A 17,507-nucleotide genomic window follows, 5' to 3' on the forward strand; every position below is an offset into this window, starting at 1 on the left:
GTTCACTTAAATGTCGTAGTCTCAGAATGTCGTATCAACGTCTAAAACGTGGCGACTTTTTTTCACGCCTTGATAGACCAAAATCTGAAGACACGTGAAATGAACCGCTGGAACGAGAACAGATGAGTTCTGTTCATCTGTAGCAAGAGACGAGGCCGGTGCTTCTCTGAGGTGTTATTTTTCTCTCTGTGTTTGTTTATTATGGCTACTGTGGAACTTGAAACATTTTGGAAAAATGTGTTTTATTGTTTTAGCCTTTTTTTTGTTAATGATGCTGTAATTATAAAACATCTGACTGGGGTTAACTTTAATATATGTCGTTGGTTTTGATCTTTGTGTTTCTGTGTGTTTCTATGACATCATACGCTGGACATGCACACATATACTTATCAGTGGTGGAAAGAAACTAAGCACATTTACCCAACTATTATACTTAAGTACAAATTTGAAGTAGTTGTACTTCATTTGAGTATTTAGATTTCATGCTTTGTACTTCTACCCCTCTACATCTCAGAGGGAAACATTGTAATTTGTAATACACTACATTTATCTGACAACTTCAGTTCATAAAATATGATGCATTTTTGTAGATTCAACTATAAAATAATATAAAATGAAGTTAAAATTGACACTACCTTCAACAACAATACACTGTCTCATAAATATTGTAATGCACTCACTGGAGGTATTATGAGTACGGCAGCATTACAGGTACTTTTACTTGATACTTTAAGTACATTTTGTCAATAATACAAATGCACTTTTAAGTGACACTATCAATGCACTGACAAATACACGCAGCAGAAAATAGGAGTTCTAAGCATTATAACCCAGCATTGATCATTGTTTATTTACATTATGAATATTTGTCACCACTTATCAATATCAGCATTTCATACTTAGGGAATAATACTGTAATAAATACACAGACCGAGACTCATACTCAACTCAAGTAACATTTAAAAGGCTTGGTGCAGAAAGGGAGCAAATAAAATGTAAGTTGAGTATGTACTCAATATGAGGAACCGATTATTTTTTATAGGCTGTCAAATGTGTTTGAACAGAGGAAAAAAAAACATTTTAATTTGTGGTTGAATCTCAAGTACATTGTAAATAATGCATTGTAAATATTGCAGCATAAACACACAGTAAGACAAACTGTATGCAGTGGGTCCTGCATACCCAGTACAGAGTATAACTGTCATTAAAAATATAACTAAGAAATAAATATTAGTGAAAAGAATATGCATGAATATTACTTAACTGAAACATAACTAGACACGAGAAACAGACCTTGTGCTGTCACTTAATACATATTTTAGTATAATTATATAAGCATATCTTTCCAGTGAACCTTCTTTTAACTAAGAGCTTAATTGCTACAGTGGGAGTCTGAAAGCATGACAGGTAATAGGTCTGTAAAGAAAAGACAAGATGTGGGCGGAAAAAAAATTCTCTCTGATGAATGACAGGTTTTTTTTTCAGGGTGGTGGAGTGACGACAGGAAATGGGGAGAGAGGGGAGTTCAGAGATGACAGGCCACAGGTGGGAGTTGAACCCACGGCCGGTGCTGAGGATTTACAGCCTCAGTACATGGAGCGCACACTCTTCTAACTGAGCTTTGACAACTCTTTTTTTAACAACAAAATTACAGAGAAACATCAAGGTGCACAAATAAAAAAATGTTGTCTCAGTTGGTTCCTTTTCCAGATTTGAAAGTATTTACAAATAGCAAGTTACTTGAGACTTAACCTGATTTTTCTGGCTGGCGTTGCACATCCTGAACAGCTTTTACTGCACTCATTATCATCATTCAAATCTAGATGTTCAGACATTCAAATTAAGGGTAAAATCCAAAGTCATACCTCTGTTTCACCTAACCTTAACAAGGAGGAGATGGTGCACTGGCAGAACAGACAGAGCGAGATATAAAGGAAAGTTATTTTTAAATATTACATTTAAAGAATAAAGACAAGATGTTGAGAGTAAAGTTGAACTTGAGGTATTAGTACCAGGCATAACGAAATAAATCAAAGGAGGAATTTTTTTTTTCACATTTTAAGATTTAAACAACAAAATATTGAAATGGTATGATGATGATTGTAGTGCAGTGATTAGCACTGTCATCTCACAGCAAGGAGGGTCTGAGTTTGACTCCAAACTTGCCCCAGGGAGGGGCAGAGGAGTGGCCTTTCTCTGCAGAATTTGCATGTTCTCCCTGTGTCTCCCTGTGTCTCACCGTTCAAAGACATGCATTGTCCATAGGTGTGAATGGTTGTGTTGCCCAGTGTCAGCTGGGATCGGCTCCAGCCTCCCACCACCCTTCAAGTATAAGTGGTTAAAGACAATGGATGCACATATGCTCCTAGCAGTCCTGTGACTTCCTGTCCTTTAAGATATCAGTGAACAGCCAGTCATCATCGTGTGGAGGTGTTGGTATGGGACGGTGCTCTGGATTAAAAAGCGGGACAGAGAATGATTGAGCAACACCCTCGAATGGTGCAAAATTGTGGTTATTTAGCAGCATGCAAGGACTCTGTTCATGAGAGTGCTGGTACGTCTGCAGCTCTGAGGCGTTGTAGTCATAGCTGAGCGATGTGGGGAGCTGATTTTGGATGATCCCTTGGGAGGGCTTGAAGTGGTTAAACTGTGTCCCTGCAGCATCTTCATTTTGTCCTAGCACACTCTGGAAGTGGTTTATGGTCAATCCCTGAGCTCCATGACAACTGTATGCATATTCACCTGTCCCACAGTGTAGATGCTCCACCTCTGAGAAACTATCTGACTGATCTGCAACATCATCAGCGACGACTCCCTGCCCAGCATCACCTTGGCACATGCAGATGCTTTCAAAATAGGCCTCCACATCCATGCAGCCTCCTAAGTCCTCACTTCCAACGCTGAAAAGATCCATAATATCTGTCCACTGACTCTCTGAGATGTCAGTGATGTTCCTCTGGGCCTGTGTGCAGGTTGAAACATCTGTGAACATCTGGATCGAGAAGTCATAAGAGTCCAGAGACAATGGAGACAGCCCTGGAGAGAAGACAGGGGAGCTGTCGTGGATGAAAGCGCTGCCCCGATGAGCTGTTTGAGAGTCGTCTGAGAGGTTATTGGCTGACTTCAACAGACTTTCATCATCGTAACACTCAGTATGACAGAGCTCTGCCTCGTGGTGATAGTCAGTAGTGGATGTCATAGATGTGAACTCAACCAGATTTCTGCTCTCTTCTCTCTGCCCTCCTTTGCTCTGGCTGTTTTTTCTCGTGGTGCAGGTGGCAGGCTGTGATTTGGGATTTTGTTTCCAAAGATGTCCCGAGTCTGGCTGCTTTTCTCTGATTTCAGTTTCATGTGAGTCAACAGAGACGCTACTCCCATCTACACCTATGTGGACACTGCATTTATCTGGATCTTGTAGGTAACCACCTTGGGAGGAGCTGCCTGACTGGTTAAGTGTCTCCAGCTTCTGTGATGGCAGAGAGGACAAGTTTTTTTCTTCCTCCTTAAAATAAAGAGCAGATGCCAGCCGGTGGTTTGCTGCTTCTATGTCTGCAAACTTTCTGTTGAGAGAAACACACAAGGAGAAGGATGAAATATTGAACAACAGTAATGTTAGTTTTCCAAAATAAAAAAAAAAATTAAGCCAGCATGGAAGTGCCAAAAACTGCAATTCCTTGAATGTCCACTTGAGGCTGGCTCCAAATATGTATTTCCATATTCCATATATGAGCTGTGATCAGTATTCAGTATTCAGTATTATCAGTATCAGCAATTGGTCGAAATGATTTGGAAAATATATTGGATATCAGCAAACGTCCGATATTACACCACTTTTTTTTTCATTTTATTATTGGCTGACATCGATGCTCCAACACACCTCTGAATCATGTTGTGCAGGAAGCGACGGTGGTTGACCTGACGTTTGGACGGCCGGTTCTTCCGGGGTTTCTGCAGAGTCCTCATCATGTGACCTGCTGCTGAAGTTACAAAGGTGTAGAGGTCACGACCCCACGGGACGCCTCGATCCAAGCCAGGCTCCAGACTCATAGAGATGGATGGTCTCATGGCTGAAGGTGAGAGGATGGATGTAAGAAGACGAGAGACGAGGAGAGATAAAGAAATGAAAGGATATCAAAGTTAAGAAAAGACCAACTCTAGCTGTCATGTCGCCAAGCACTTCCGAGTAGAAATTATTTAACATGATTAGTTTTTTAACATGTAAGAAAAATGTTCATGAATTATTTCTTTCAAAGCCATTCACGTATTTCAATCATCAACAGCACAAGTGAGCTCTCTTGAAGATAAACCAGTTTAAAAATATTATTAGTTCTAAAGAAAACTGTCAGTGTGACTCAATATATTTACTTAATTAAGTACATGTATGGCAATACCAATCCAATAATATACACATTGTTAATAATATAACATTAATAGGAGCCATTTTCTGCAAAACAGTTGTTACTTTTGACACGTCACTGCCAATAGTTTCAATTAATTATAATGTAATTTAATTAACTCTTTTTTAATTTTTATCTTCAATTTTGTTTAGTTTCAGTTAGTTTCCAGAGTGGGTTTGCTCTTTTCAGAGTATTATTTTTATTTTTTATTGTTTTTATTAGTTTCAGTATTAGTTCTGAGAAGACATTTACACCAATGACTCCTCATGCTGGTTGTGTTGACAAATTTGACTAAGTTGTCTAAAAAAAGACCTTTTTATGTACATATAAATTTTTAATTTTGTTAGTTTTAACTTTAGTTTAGTTTACACAATATCATTTCAGTTTTCTTTTTCTTATAAAGTCTATTTAATTTAATTCATTCATTCATTTATTTCAGTTAACTATAAAGTTTTTTCATACCTACTTTTCAATTTTAGTTAAGTTTTAGTTTTAGTTCACTATTGTTGATTGTTTGATACATTTCATTTGATATAATTCTCCCTCTGTTCTTTGAATCTTTAAATCTGCTTCATATATTGCTTTTATGTAGAGTTGATTCTCCGCTGGTTCCCCTAAAGCTTGGTAAAAAAGCAGAGACGACCCAACGTCCCCTCTGCCTGTATGCATCCACAGTCACTCCAGTCACATTATCTGCTTCATCTGGCTCCATCCTTATCTCTTTTGTAAACTGTAAATATCTGAAAACATCTGTGTTTTTGAGCCCATATTGTTATTGCTTCTTTTACTTTAAAGTACTACAAGGAACTTTCATATTGTGTTGATTTTGGAAGCCCCCGTGGATAAAAGTGGTTGTGTTTCCACATCAAAAGTAAAATGAACAAAAAAATCCTCCTGCTTCTTTTTAAACATAAGATTCTCTGGTCTACATACCATAAATCGTTTCACCTGATTTCATGGAAAATCCAACCTACAGGCAACCATTAAGAATAATCATATAGAAATAGCTGAACTTCACGCCGCTGTTTGCTTATGTAGGCACCAGTATTAAAATGAATGAACGAATTGAAGCCTCCTTGTTGTAGCTTCAAAGATCCGAATACTTCACTCCTACCAGTAATTGTTACAACAGAGGACTGATAAGTTATAAACATGCAGCAACAGTTTGGTATGTCTAGTTCCATTCTGTTCAGTTCAATAGAGAAATAAAATATAATAAGTTTACCTTATTCCTCTTTAGGCTGCTGTGTGTCTCTTCTTACAAACTGCAATGAGGACTCAGCTTGACAGAGGCGAGCTGTTTCAGACAGAGAGGTGTGGTTTTTTAATTGTTAATGTATGTCTGTGCATGTATTGTGTGTCTGTGTGCAGCAAATTAAGTCAAGTGACATGAGCGCTCAATGCAAATTAGCAAATTCCCTTTTTTTTTTTTCTATCAGTATGAATGAAAGCCAACTTGACAAATTGATAGCGGGAGAGGAAGTGAGACACGATGAGAGGCTATGAAAAGAAAGAGGCAATTGTCTGAGAAGTCAAACGCTCGTGGAGGTGTGGGCACACGTCTCCATTGTGTGTCACACTAAAGGCGGCTTGTTAAATACTGGGAGACACAAACACACCAGTTGAGGCAGTTAACAAGCCCTTAATTGATCAGCTTAAACTCTGGCCCTCATTATCACATTCTCAGAGGGAAGAGCTAAGATGGTTGCTACTGACTTTAATTGACCTTTGCAAGTCAATAGAACACCTTCCAAATACAGAATTTTACATATCTATGGCAGCAGGTGGGTGAGAACAGGCTGTGCTTTTCACCAAGATACAGAGGAATAAAAATAAAATCAGTTTTATGTGCATCTTTTAATTTTATGTTCCACACGTTTGCTTTTTTGACCTGAGGATATTTAAAACAACCTCATCCTGACTCCTTAGTTGACTGTTACATTCTGTCCTTGCATCCATTATTCAGCTGAGATATGTATTCTTTTCCAGACTTTTCTTATTTTTAATGCAATGATTTTTGTCAGGTTTTCAATTCTGGAAGCAGCAATATTTGACATTGCCAACATACAACAAAATCTGCCATTGGGCATACATGCATGTACATTCTCTTTTCCAGTTTTTCCATATTACTTCCATACTTATTTGGCATCTTGGTGATGAACTGTTTTTCCTAATTTGTGTCAAAAATATTTCTCTGAACTTCCAAAAGATGGATCACCTTGTCGATCAAACAAATTTCCTGTACAATATCAAGCCTCTGTTCTTGGAAGATCAGCTTTTCACAAAATTCTTTCTTTCTTTTTTCTTTTTGTATTTTTGTTAAGATTTGTTTATTTTATTCGGATGAGAAAATTGCATGTCTTGTGTAGTCAGTCAAATTGTCCAACTCTGCTTATACATAATACATCAATATTTTAGGCTATGCCATAATATATATTTCAATTTACAGATTTTCTCTAAAACAACATGCCCCAAAATCTCAAATAGTGATGATGTTTTCGCATGCAGTCAAACATTTATTGCCAAATACGATTCATGTCAATTTTTGTGCCAATGCTTACAGTTATGAGGAGAAACTAATTTTATACAAACAAAAATACTGCACACATCAGATTTATTATTTGATCGAGGATATTTTAATATAAGTTGTCATTTTTATTTGTTTTTCAATAAATAAATATCAAATTCAGATTTGTCACTATAATCATTAGTAATGTGGATATAATGACTAATTGGGTAAAAGTAAACAACAGAACAGTTAGAGTGTTGTGGTAAGTTAAAAAATTACATCCCTTAAACTCAGGAAAAGACAACCCTTATCTTGATATAATGTTATCCAAAATCTAAGACGAGATCTAGTCTCATATCACAATGCTAATATAATATGGATATTATATTACTTTCTTGCATTACCTTCTTTATGGCATATCCCATAATATATTTTATAGTTGCATTTACATTGTAATGGCTAAAACTAGACAGAAAACATGGCTGTATTTTGCCTCCAGGTCACCACAGAATCTAGCATGTTGGTTGATTAACTGTCTGCTTTGACTCTGGAGCGTTCAAAGAACTGAGTTACATTCAGCTGATCTCTGACTCCTGAGTTAGCAGCAGTATATTGTGTCACACACATCTTGTACCACTCTTCATCTAAAGTTTTCACACTTTATCTCAAACACCTTTTTGTCTCTTTAACACAGCAACTCAACTTGTTTTCTTTCTTTGCTCCAATAAAATGAACATTTTGTGCATCTTATTTACTTTACTCAAAGCAAGAAGGCATTGCTGCAGGAGTGGCATCTATTTATAGTGACACCACATGTGCTTCTGGGCAGAGAGCTGCACAGCTAACTTCCTGCTGTGGTCTCAAACTCAACACTTCACCAAATCAGACAAATCTGTGGTAAGTGACATTCACTGTTCTTCACAGATATTAGGGAAAACTGGCAAGTGAGAAGTTATAAGAGGTATAATAATCACAATGTTGTAAATACAATGTGTGCAATAGACTCATCTACACTGCTAATGGAGCTGCAGCCAATTATACCAGCCTTCATGTACATGAATTCAGTCTAACAGACTGACAGGATGTGTTTTTCATAATGTCTCTGCTGTCTGCTCTAGATTATTGCTTTGTGGGTCACTTCTTTATCAAAACATGTGGTGTTTTCTCAGATTCCTCCACAGCAGGCTGATAAAAGCTCTTATCACACATTCTCTGCAGCACTGGCAGAACTTTGACCTGGTGAGAAGAAGACCTCGCTCACTTGTAGATTCGTCTCAGCTCCTCCTCGTCCAACAGAGCCAATCAGAAAAGAGCTTTGTGTGTCTCTTTAGCTTTGTAAATTTAAGGAAAGGGTGAGGAGAGCCACGCTGAAAGGTAGGTACTTCTTGGGATAAGGTACTTCTTGGATAAAAGCCAAAAAGACATGTTATTTATTGAGAAATGTGTCTTATCTTGTGTGATTTTGACTACAATTGATCATGCCATTAATTCTACATGATTTCCTTTAGCGTACATTTAATTTGAACATTTACTTTAAAGCCTTCCTCACGTAAAAAAGGTGAAGCAGTCATACTCAGTGGCTTAATTCTGACTGAATTCAGCTTTACTCCTCTCTCTGATCAGATTTTTCACCATGAATCGGGCCTGGGCTGCATTCAAGGCTCATCCGTACATCAGTAACGTCCTTGGATACACAACACTGTTCGCCTCTGCTGACATCATACAACAGAGTGTGCTGGGTGGGAAACACGCGTCTGAGGGTCACGCTGGCATCGACTGGTGTCAGACAGCTCGAGTGGCGACTGTCGGCTTCTGTTTCCATGCCAACTTCAACTACCATTGGCTCAGATGGCTGGAGAGGATGCTGCCAGGAGGCGGAGTGAAGGCGGTGACAGGGAAAGTTGTGGTGGATCAGCTGGTCGCAGCTCCTCTCACCATCAGTGCCTTTTATATTGGTAAGTCTGTCACAAATTTATTGTGCTTATTCTTGTTGTTCTGTGCTTATGTGCGTTTGTCTGTTTTCTTTAATGTTTCTTATATCCTTCATGGCTGTGTCATTGTTCTATTTCTACTATTTGTCTCTGCTTATGTACTTTTGTATGTTGTTTGCTTTTAATGTTTTTTTTTGTGTGTGCTATCAACCTGCCAGGAACTGCTGATGAAAACAATCCTGTATGGATAAATCTGGCACATTTACGTAATGACCTAATGTGCTTTGTCCCTTCTTAAATTTAATAAACATACACATTTTCAGCACCTTCAAATCTCCACTTCTGTACTTACAGGAGCAAAATAAAACAGTCTTGAACCACTTTATTGTATAAGTCTGTAGTTTCCTAATAATTTATTGAAATGTTTCCTGGTGGGAATAATATGGAACTGGTTTTACAAAGATAGACTCTGACTTAAATCGAAGATGGTTGTCTAAATTCATCCACACAAAGCTGTTTAATTATTGACTATCTTAGGCCTAATTTGCCATGAACTGTGGGTGTTTCAAACTAAAAATCATGGCTGACCATGCAAAACCACTCAGCTCAGTCACAGACATTTTATAGTGAATATTCAGCGAGGAGTGTGTCAAGACAAAAACATTCAGTAAAATCTCCTGTAGCAGAGCTGAGATGCTGCGGTGTCTTAACGTGTCAAGGCTCAGTGACACATCTGTGATTGACGATGTCCTGATTGCTGTATGTTTCCAACAGGTTACTACCATTTCTAAAATCCAGTTCCTTTCTCATCACTTGCTCCCCAATATTCTTTGAAAACCACAAATTATGAACCATGTTTTCTGCTTTTTTGTCGCTAGTTGTTACCACGGAAACATGGCTCTTTATTTAGAGTTAGTCTGTGGGTAGGGTGACTTTTTAGGATTAAAATAAATCAATCTTTATTGCTGTGAAACTGCCCAACTTGCATTATGGTAAGAGTTGAATTTATACTGGCCTAACACACACACACACACACACACACACACACACACACACACACACACACACACACACACACACACACACACACACACACACATTTTTGCAAGTTTAGCTGATATTATACATAAATTGTCTTTAACATTGCTTGTCTACACAATGTATGTTTCTAATTATGGATCCAACTAAAAATCAATGAAACATTTATCTACCTTTTAGGTTTAAGTTTATTAGAAAGCAAAGATGACCCTCTTGAAGACTGGAGACAGAAATTCTGGACATCTTACAAGGTATACATACTTGTACAGTAAAACATTTGCATTTATTAGACTATTTGTTAGTATTTATTCTATTATAAAATGACATGTAAACAATCCTCTGTATTTAAATATTTGTTCTGTTCCTCTCTTTAGACTGGAGTGGTGTACTGGTCAACAATGCAGGTGAGATATTCTTAATCATTCCATCATCAGTCACTTCCAGGCTGCACACACATTTTCATAGATTGTTTCTTATTTTCATTTATTTCACCTCCTCAGGCAGTGAACTTTGCCCTGGTCCCTCCTGTGGCTCGGACAGTGTTTCTGGGAGGCATCGCACTGACTTTCACGATCTACCTGTGTCACCTCAGACAGCAGCGAGGCCACAAACTTGAATAAACCTGAGATCCTCGGCTCCTTGATGCAAGTTTTTGTATAGAATGACTGTGATTTTAAACATGATATTTTGTGTGTAAATAAATTAAGGTTTAATCCTGCTGATGTTGGTGTAATTGTTTTCTCTGAAAACACAGAGAACAACAGAGATGTTCTTTATTTAACTGACTCAGTGTTTAAGTGTTGCAATACATTTTTTCACCAATAATGTAGAAAAAATGTTGTTTTTTTTCCCATTAGTTGTTTCCGTTTCAAACATTTTATCAAGATTTAGATTGTATAATCATCTAAATAGGTCCGTTTGTCATTTACATCCTGAAACTGAACATATTTTTGGCACATTTCTCAAAATTGAGGCAGGAACATTCTTCATGTATTGTTAACTACTCTTTTACTTGTTTATGCATCATACAATGTTATTTATTGCAATTTTAAAAATGTGGACAATAAGAAAATTATTGTTGTGAGGAACTGCATCTTATATTTCGTTTAATTAAAAAAAAAAATCAGACCCTCCCCTTTTTATTAAATAACAATGCCCCACCCCCAAGATATCAAAATAAACAAACATTAATGGAAAACATAATATATCTATAACCATACAGTTTTTAAATATAATTCTTTATTGCAAATACAAATTCTACAAGCAAAAAAACATCCAAGTAGAATACAGTGTAGGACTGTGCAAATATAGTCCAAATGAACAAATACAAAAATATCATCACAGAAAATGATAAATTTTAATCTAATAATAAACTAATTTTAATCTTCTATCTGAAATGGACAACAAATAATCACAAAGTAGCAGGGCTTTCCTTGACCTCATCAGTTTTAATCAATCAAAATAAAAACACAAACCCTTCAAGAATATGGTGAAGCATGGGGTTGTTTTTAAGTTTTACATTTGTGTATAAACTATTTGGGAAATATTATGAAGTTATTGAAGAGAAAATGGTGTTATTTAATTATTATTCATTAGATTTTGAGTAATGCAGTCACAACTAGGATTTATTTCTACCACTGGAGGCAGCATCATCAGTTGTTTTGACTGTAGTCAGCCGGAAGCGCCTCCACTGTGGCCAATCAGAGAGCAGAGATTTCCTCGCACAGTTTATCGCGAGACCTCGGCTCTTCCTTTTCCCTTTTCGCTCTGAGTCCAAGATGGTAGGTGCTGCTATCAGAAAATTTAAAATACGATAGCCTGACTATCCACGATCATCCTCTGAATTAAAACATCTCACATATTCAATAACACGCAATACTTGTTGTAAACATCATTTACGATAAAGTGCTGTCATGATTTTGTGTTATTTGACCATGAAAATGATACTAGCTTACCCTCTTTGATACTGAACTGGTGCCGTAGAGGCAGCCGCTTCATGTGTTCAGGTGGATAAGAAACGAGCTTTGAAAGTGATTTAGAATACAGAATATTATGTCTGTCATGTTTTTATGCTTCATTAAAGTCATGGCATGTTTGTAAGTGTAAAACAGTCATACTTGTAAGTCTTGTTGTGGCTTGCTGTGCCGCTACTAGCTGTTAGCCGTGTAGTGTCAACGTGTGAACCGGCCTGTAACATTACTACATGTTGAGCAGCTTAAGTACAAGAAAGTAACTTACTGGGTTTTTTTGATGTAAATTCTGCTTGTAGATTAAGGTTGTGTTAATTGTGGTTTGGCTTTGGAGACTGGCTATAACGGATGCTATTACGTGCATCCAGAGTTCTTAAGACCAAACTTTGAAGAGCTGCTTCTTACTATATCATTGAATTTATTGTGTTAATATTGTTCTGTTTATCTTTCAAGGGAGTTGACATCAGGCACAACAAGGACCGTAAGGTGCACAGGAAAGAACCAAAGAGCCAGGATATTTATCTGAGGCTCCTGGTCAAGGTAATTTACATTCACAAAGGATGCTTCACTCATTGGAATAATACCACTAATAGTAATTGTTTATTGTCCTACTGGCTTATTAAATTCCTAGTTAATGATTCGTAGATCTTCACCATTAAGCAGTTTGTAGTATTCCTTACCATCCTGTTGGCTTCTTTTAGTTGTACAGGTTCCTGGCCCGCCGCTCTACTGCTCCCTTCAACAAGGTTGTCCTGAGGAGGCTCTTCATGAGCAGGACCAACAGGCCTCCCATCTCCATCTCCCGCCTGGTAAGGCTCAATTGTTTCTCAACCTGTCCTCCACTAAGGAGTCTTTCTTTTACTCTTTGTAGATATGTTATCCATTTGAACCAGGTGGGATATAGCATTGTCATCTTTTGAGGTTGGACCACATTTTTGACAAAGTTAAGTGTAGAGCTGCAGCAATAAGTCAGGTGAAAGAAGATTTGATAATTTTTCAGTCATTTTCTTGCCAAAATAGCAACCATTTGCTGGTTCTGGCTTCTTCTTCTGAAGATTCGCTGCTTTTTTTGTAATTTGAGAGTAAATTATAAGTCTTTAAATTTGGAGAAACTTTGAAGAAATCTCTTTGATCTGGGAAATTGTGTGGAGAATTTCTGACATTTTTATTAAAATAATTGGGAAGTTAATTGATAATGAGAACAGTCATAATTAACACCCTTAGTACAGTTAGAGGTCAAGGTCAGTGGTTGCATCAGTTGCCGAAATATATGTTTTGGTTTGACTGTGTTTAGTGTGGCACTAATTTGATCCTTTGATTCACTAGATCGGTGTGCAAAATTCAGTGTTTCCACTATGAGTTTTATCAGTTCAGTCACAGTGGGCTGAGTGCTTGTTTTTCAGTGCCACAGCATCAATGGCCTCATGTGACCTTGTAGAAAAGTCATCCAATAAATTAACTATGAGGTATACAGAATATACAATTTGGGAGATCATTATCATATCTTGTAGATATCCATATTTGAGATTCAGTAGTGAAAATGTGGAATTGTTGCATTTCTAGTACAGCTGCGTATTATGTTTTAAAGAAGGAAAAAACCCACAAAAAATGTAGTTGCAGCCCTGATCTTTAGTTGTGTTCATGGTTTGTTTGACTATCCTATGACCCTGAATTTCATGATGTAATTGGGATTGGCTTAACTAATATAGATAAAATGTTAGTCAGTGTTTCTTCTCATTTGGCTCTACTGAGTTTTTATCGCCTGTCAACACTGACATTGGAAATGTATGGAAATTATTAAGTAACCAAAGAATGAAATTAAATGTTATTGGGAAAATCTGTGTCTAGACCTGCAACGATTAACGATATTTCTCATTTGTCTCCAGGCTTTAAAATTGTAACACCAGGATAGATTAGACGTCATAATATTGATGTTGAGCCCTGTTCTTAGTTGTTCAGATGTGATTATCTGGCTGAATTTCTGACTTTACTGTCATTGTGACCAGATCCGTAAGATGAAGCAGCCTGGCCGTGAGAACAGAACCGCTGTTGTTGTGGGTACGGTCACTGATGATGTCAGGATTCAGGATATCCCCAAGCTCAAGGTAAGTTCTATTAGTGTGTTTTTGTTTTTTTGGGGGGGGGTTATTTTCCATAAAGATATAATTAGTCTCAAAACCAGAATGTTTTTGGTGGTCTGTGAAATGTAGTCCATATCCTGTTTGTTATCTCACAGATCTGCGCTCTGAGGGTAACTGATGGTGCCCGCCGCAGGATCCTGAAGGCAGGCGGTCAGGTGATGACCTTTGACCAGCTGGCTTTGGCTTCACCCAGAGGACAGGGCACAGTGCTGCTGTCAGGTAAGTAAACATGTAGATTTGTGTTTTATATTGTGATGCAGTTGGAGTAAATCATGTAAATGGTAATTGGACTACTGATGCAAAGGTACCTTGGACATCAGTCACATACTAAATCAAGCTGGCACTAATTTTCAAATGTGGTATGGAAACAGTCAAGTGTACATAACTGTAAAAACTTCCTCTAGGGATAGCCATGTTAGATGACACTCATGTTACCTCAAGGCTCCAAAGATGGGTGTCTGCAGGGATGAGAGATGAAAAGTTGCTTGAACTTCCTTTAGTACACATACTTGTCATTTCACTTGGTTTGTTTTAGTTGTATGTCAGTCTGCTGCTCTCTGGTGTGGCTGTGCATTTGGAGTACATTTATGCATTTGTGAGAGCAGTTAGTCTATCGTACTGCAGTAAATAACAAATAACTGCTTGAGTTAGGAAAGCAGGTTTTCATCTGGTCTTTCAATTGATCACCTGTTATTCAAATTTCTCTTTAATCGTGTGTAAGCCTCGTGGACCTAAACAGACAGGCTTAACTTTAAAGTGAAAATATTACCACATGCTAATAATTATTAGCATAAAGTCCTGATGAAGGCTCTAAGAGTAAGAGTATGTGATGGTTTTTGGTAAATTACTTAATCCCATATATATTTTTCATTGCAAGAGAACTGGTGTTTGGCATGTTTCAGACCATTGTCTTTGAACCATTGTATTGTCAACTGTTAAACAATAGTTCATTTATATTCAGGGTGCAAAATTGACTTTTTTTGCCACTGGCCAAATGGCTATTAAATGCTTAAAGTTTACCAGCCACACGAGAGAAGCACATTTATTTTCTATTTGTCACAAGTTAAGAGTACGTAAATACAGAGTTGCAATGAAGATGCACATATTCTGCAGCACATCTTCTCCATCCCTCAACTATTACTTAAAATACTTCATCCCAGCTGTAATATTTCATTCAGAATCAATAAAGTTCTACCTTATGTATAATATGTGAAACATTTTAAGTAGCTCTTTAGGTCTGTTTAAACTGTAATTAAAGCAGAAAAGAACTATTCTTGGATGCAATTTCATCTTTGCCATAAGCAGGTACAAATGTCTAAATTTCTATATCTAAAATAGGGAATGTTACATTTATGCTTTTAAACTGTAACGTATGTTTTTTCCTTTCCAGGTCCCCGCAAAGGCAGAGAGGTGTACAGGCACTTTGGAAAAGCCCCTGGAACTCCTCACAGCCACACCAAGTATGTGTACAGATGATGGGTGAAATTATATTATTTTACCAGTATTTGGATCAGTCTAATCCAGGCTACCAAATTGGCCTGAATTTCTTTTGAGGAAATTACATTTGAAAAAGTGGGATTGTCTTTATTTCACATTCAGGTTTAACTGACATTGTAGTATTTCTCATGCACTTTCATTTTGCATTATGTCATCGGTTTCCTTTCACCTTCCTGGTTTTTCTCATTTCTTGATTTTTCTCCTTTCTCTGTATCTTATTCCAATTTTGTCTCTGGTTGAGGATAATACATTTAGTTACCAGGGTATCCAATTATTCTGGTCAATATGGTCATTTACAGCATTTGTTTTGGTCAATTATCCACACTATGTGGTAACCTAATGTATTCTGCACCCTGTTGGTACCATTGTTGCCAGGATGTTCTGTTGAATTCTGGCTGTTCACCAAAACATACATAAAATCTTTTTTTATATTAAGCACTTTGCTTAGTCAGGGTGCTGTCATACATGCTTACAGTGTGGTTTGTGGATGTCAGTTGAGCTATTAGGAGATAATGGGTCTTCTCCCAACAGACATTTTGATTTGTCTTTGTAGGAAAAACACAGGTGTTAATAACATTTACTGCAAGCTGCGACAGTGAGCAAGCATGAACAATATCAGCACCTTTGAAATTTATGCAGCTAATTGGCTTTTTAAGTCATTAACTATCATTTAGACCTGCACTTTTCCCAGTATTACATCTCAAAATTTATTATGTAAAATACCTGTATGCTTTGTTTAGACTGCAGGCAAATTAGATTCATTTCTCAAATCAGATCAAGGACGGTCAGCACAGTGATTGGATTTGGGTGCAGACATCACTATCCTATTGTCATGGGTTCCTGTGGAAATAATGTAGTGTTTCCAATTAAGAAAACTTAAGTTTTGTCCTTATTTTCAATGCTTAAGCATTATAAATGGAAATGGCCTATACAGAAACCTCCTCCCAGAGTACCAGCAGACAGTTTTTCTGCGTCTGTGCGTGGATGGTTGTATTGTATCCTCCATGTCACTCAGCTGCTCTGATGCACTCTGTCACTCTAGATTTGATACTAGTTTGTGTTGCGAGTTTGAAATCAGATTTTAAGCATCTAGAATTCTGTGCATCTGTAGAAATCCGACTGGAATCACATTTCAAGCTCTGAATGTGGCTTGGACCTGATTTGCAAGAATTGCATTTTCTGTAATTTCTTTTCTGTCCAGACTTTCTAAAATCAATCTAGTTAGTCTGGATATGTCAAAAAATGATTTGGGCTAGCAGACTGAACAAGACCATAGTGTCTGGATTAAATTCCACAGCCATACCACTTTGTATATAGTACTAAGCATTATATGAGATGAGGCGTGCTGTGAACGGCTAAAGAAATATCTGCATTATACTATAGCAAAGGAAACCTCTCCACAATGTTTATTATTGGCGTTTATTGAGAAGATTTGTTTAGAGTTTTGAACACAAGAAATTCAATGTCATTGACCTCAATTATGAGTTACAATCACTGAATGATTAGTTGGCACTTCAGTGAAAATTGTTGAATGAAAAACTCTTGTGATGAGTTCTAGGTGGGAATTTGTAAGGCAGCATTGATGGGGGGAACAATAAAGCAAAGCTCCAAGATGATAATAAGATATATAGTTGTATTGTATGAATGTCTGTGGTGCCATCATCTTACTCTAAATTATTCTCTCTATTCTCCAGGCCCTACATCCGCTCCAAGGGCAGGAAGTTCGAGAGAGCTCGTGGTCGCAGAGCCAGCCGTGGCTACAAGAACTAGTCTCTCTTTGTTTTCCATGAAATCCATGATAAAAATAAAAGATCGACTGTACAAAATGAGTTGTCTTTTGTGTGTGTTTTTTTTCTTTACTTTTTTTTTCTTTTTTATTGGACAGTTTACACAGCCTAGCAAATAATTTGTCCCTGACATTTTCTTGGGGGTAATTTGTTCTAAGCAGGAGAGGACAGGAGAGGACTTGGATACAGCTTAAACAAATCCATTCCCAAGTTCTTCCCCATTTTATTACCTTTGAT

The 17,507-nt window shown here is 37.3% G+C and overlaps 3 protein-coding genes across 4 annotated transcripts; 2 read left to right on the forward strand and 1 right to left on the reverse strand.

The window, feature by feature from the left end:
* Positions 1-2,233: 2,233 nt before the first annotated feature.
* c16h19orf85 (chromosome 16 C19orf85 homolog) lies at positions 2,234-4,422 on the reverse strand. The gene is made up of 2 exons (XM_084725694.1): positions 3,878-4,422; positions 2,234-3,560 (listed from the first exon to the last, which is right to left on the reverse strand). Exons 1-2 carry the CDS (start codon positions 4,063-4,065, stop codon positions 2,366-2,368), a joined length of 1,383 nt encoding a protein of 460 aa, XP_084581820.1. The 5' UTR covers positions 4,066-4,422; the 3' UTR covers positions 2,234-2,365.
* A 3,241-nt stretch (positions 4,423-7,663) lies between these two features.
* LOC146321543 (mpv17-like protein) lies at positions 7,664-10,597 on the forward strand. Of its 2 annotated transcripts, none has more exons than XM_084725695.1 (6): positions 7,664-7,803; positions 8,125-8,280; positions 8,530-8,861; positions 10,056-10,126; positions 10,250-10,279; positions 10,376-10,597. In XM_084725695.1, exons 3-6 carry the CDS (start codon positions 8,540-8,542, stop codon positions 10,493-10,495), a joined length of 543 nt encoding a protein of 180 aa, XP_084581821.1. In that variant the 5' UTR covers positions 7,664-7,803; positions 8,125-8,280; positions 8,530-8,539; the 3' UTR covers positions 10,496-10,597. The 2 variants fall into 2 exon arrangements, with proteins under 2 accessions (XP_084581821.1, XP_084581822.1); XM_084725696.1 differs by having other exon boundaries at positions 7,752-7,803; positions 8,076-8,280.
* A 966-nt stretch (positions 10,598-11,563) lies between these two features.
* Positions 11,564-17,312, forward strand: rpl18 (ribosomal protein L18). Its single transcript, XM_084726763.1, has 7 exons — positions 11,564-11,656; positions 12,299-12,385; positions 12,547-12,654; positions 13,852-13,950; positions 14,082-14,205; positions 15,377-15,446; positions 17,178-17,312. Exons 1-7 carry the CDS (start codon positions 11,654-11,656, stop codon positions 17,251-17,253), a joined length of 567 nt encoding a protein of 188 aa, XP_084582889.1. The 5' UTR covers positions 11,564-11,653; the 3' UTR covers positions 17,254-17,312.
* The last annotated feature ends 195 nt before the right edge of the window (positions 17,313-17,507 follow it).

This window comes from Lutjanus erythropterus, chromosome 9 (genome assembly GCF_056507025.1).
Source record: "Lutjanus erythropterus isolate fLutEry1 chromosome 9, fLutEry1.hap2, whole genome shotgun sequence".
NCBI classification, from domain to species: Eukaryota; Metazoa; Chordata; class Actinopteri; order Lutjaniformes; family Lutjanidae; genus Lutjanus; species Lutjanus erythropterus.

Bases quoted from the DNA above. Each gene is read 5' to 3' on its own strand.
- c16h19orf85 (XM_084725694.1), bottom strand. From the start codon at position 4,065: ATGAGACCATCCATCTCTATGAGTCTGGAGCCTGGCTTGGATCGAGGC. The intron at 3,561-3,877 runs GTGTGTTGGAGC...TTCTCTCAACAG, and splicing joins CTGCACAACATGATTCAGAG to AAAGTTTGCAGACATAGAAG.
- LOC146321543 (XM_084725695.1), top strand. From the start codon at position 8,540: ATGAATCGGGCCTGGGCTGCATTCAAGGCTCATCCGTACATCAGTAAC. The intron at 10,127-10,249 runs GTATACATACTT...TCCTCTCTTTAG, and splicing joins AATTCTGGACATCTTACAAG to ACTGGAGTGGTGTACTGGTC. The intron at 10,280-10,375 runs GTGAGATATTCT...TCACCTCCTCAG, and splicing joins TGTACTGGTCAACAATGCAG to GCAGTGAACTTTGCCCTGGT.
- rpl18 (XM_084726763.1), top strand. The intron at 12,386-12,546 runs GTAATTTACATT...GGCTTCTTTTAG, and splicing joins ATCTGAGGCTCCTGGTCAAG to TTGTACAGGTTCCTGGCCCG. The intron at 13,951-14,081 runs GTAAGTTCTATT...GTTATCTCACAG, and splicing joins AGGATATCCCCAAGCTCAAG to ATCTGCGCTCTGAGGGTAAC.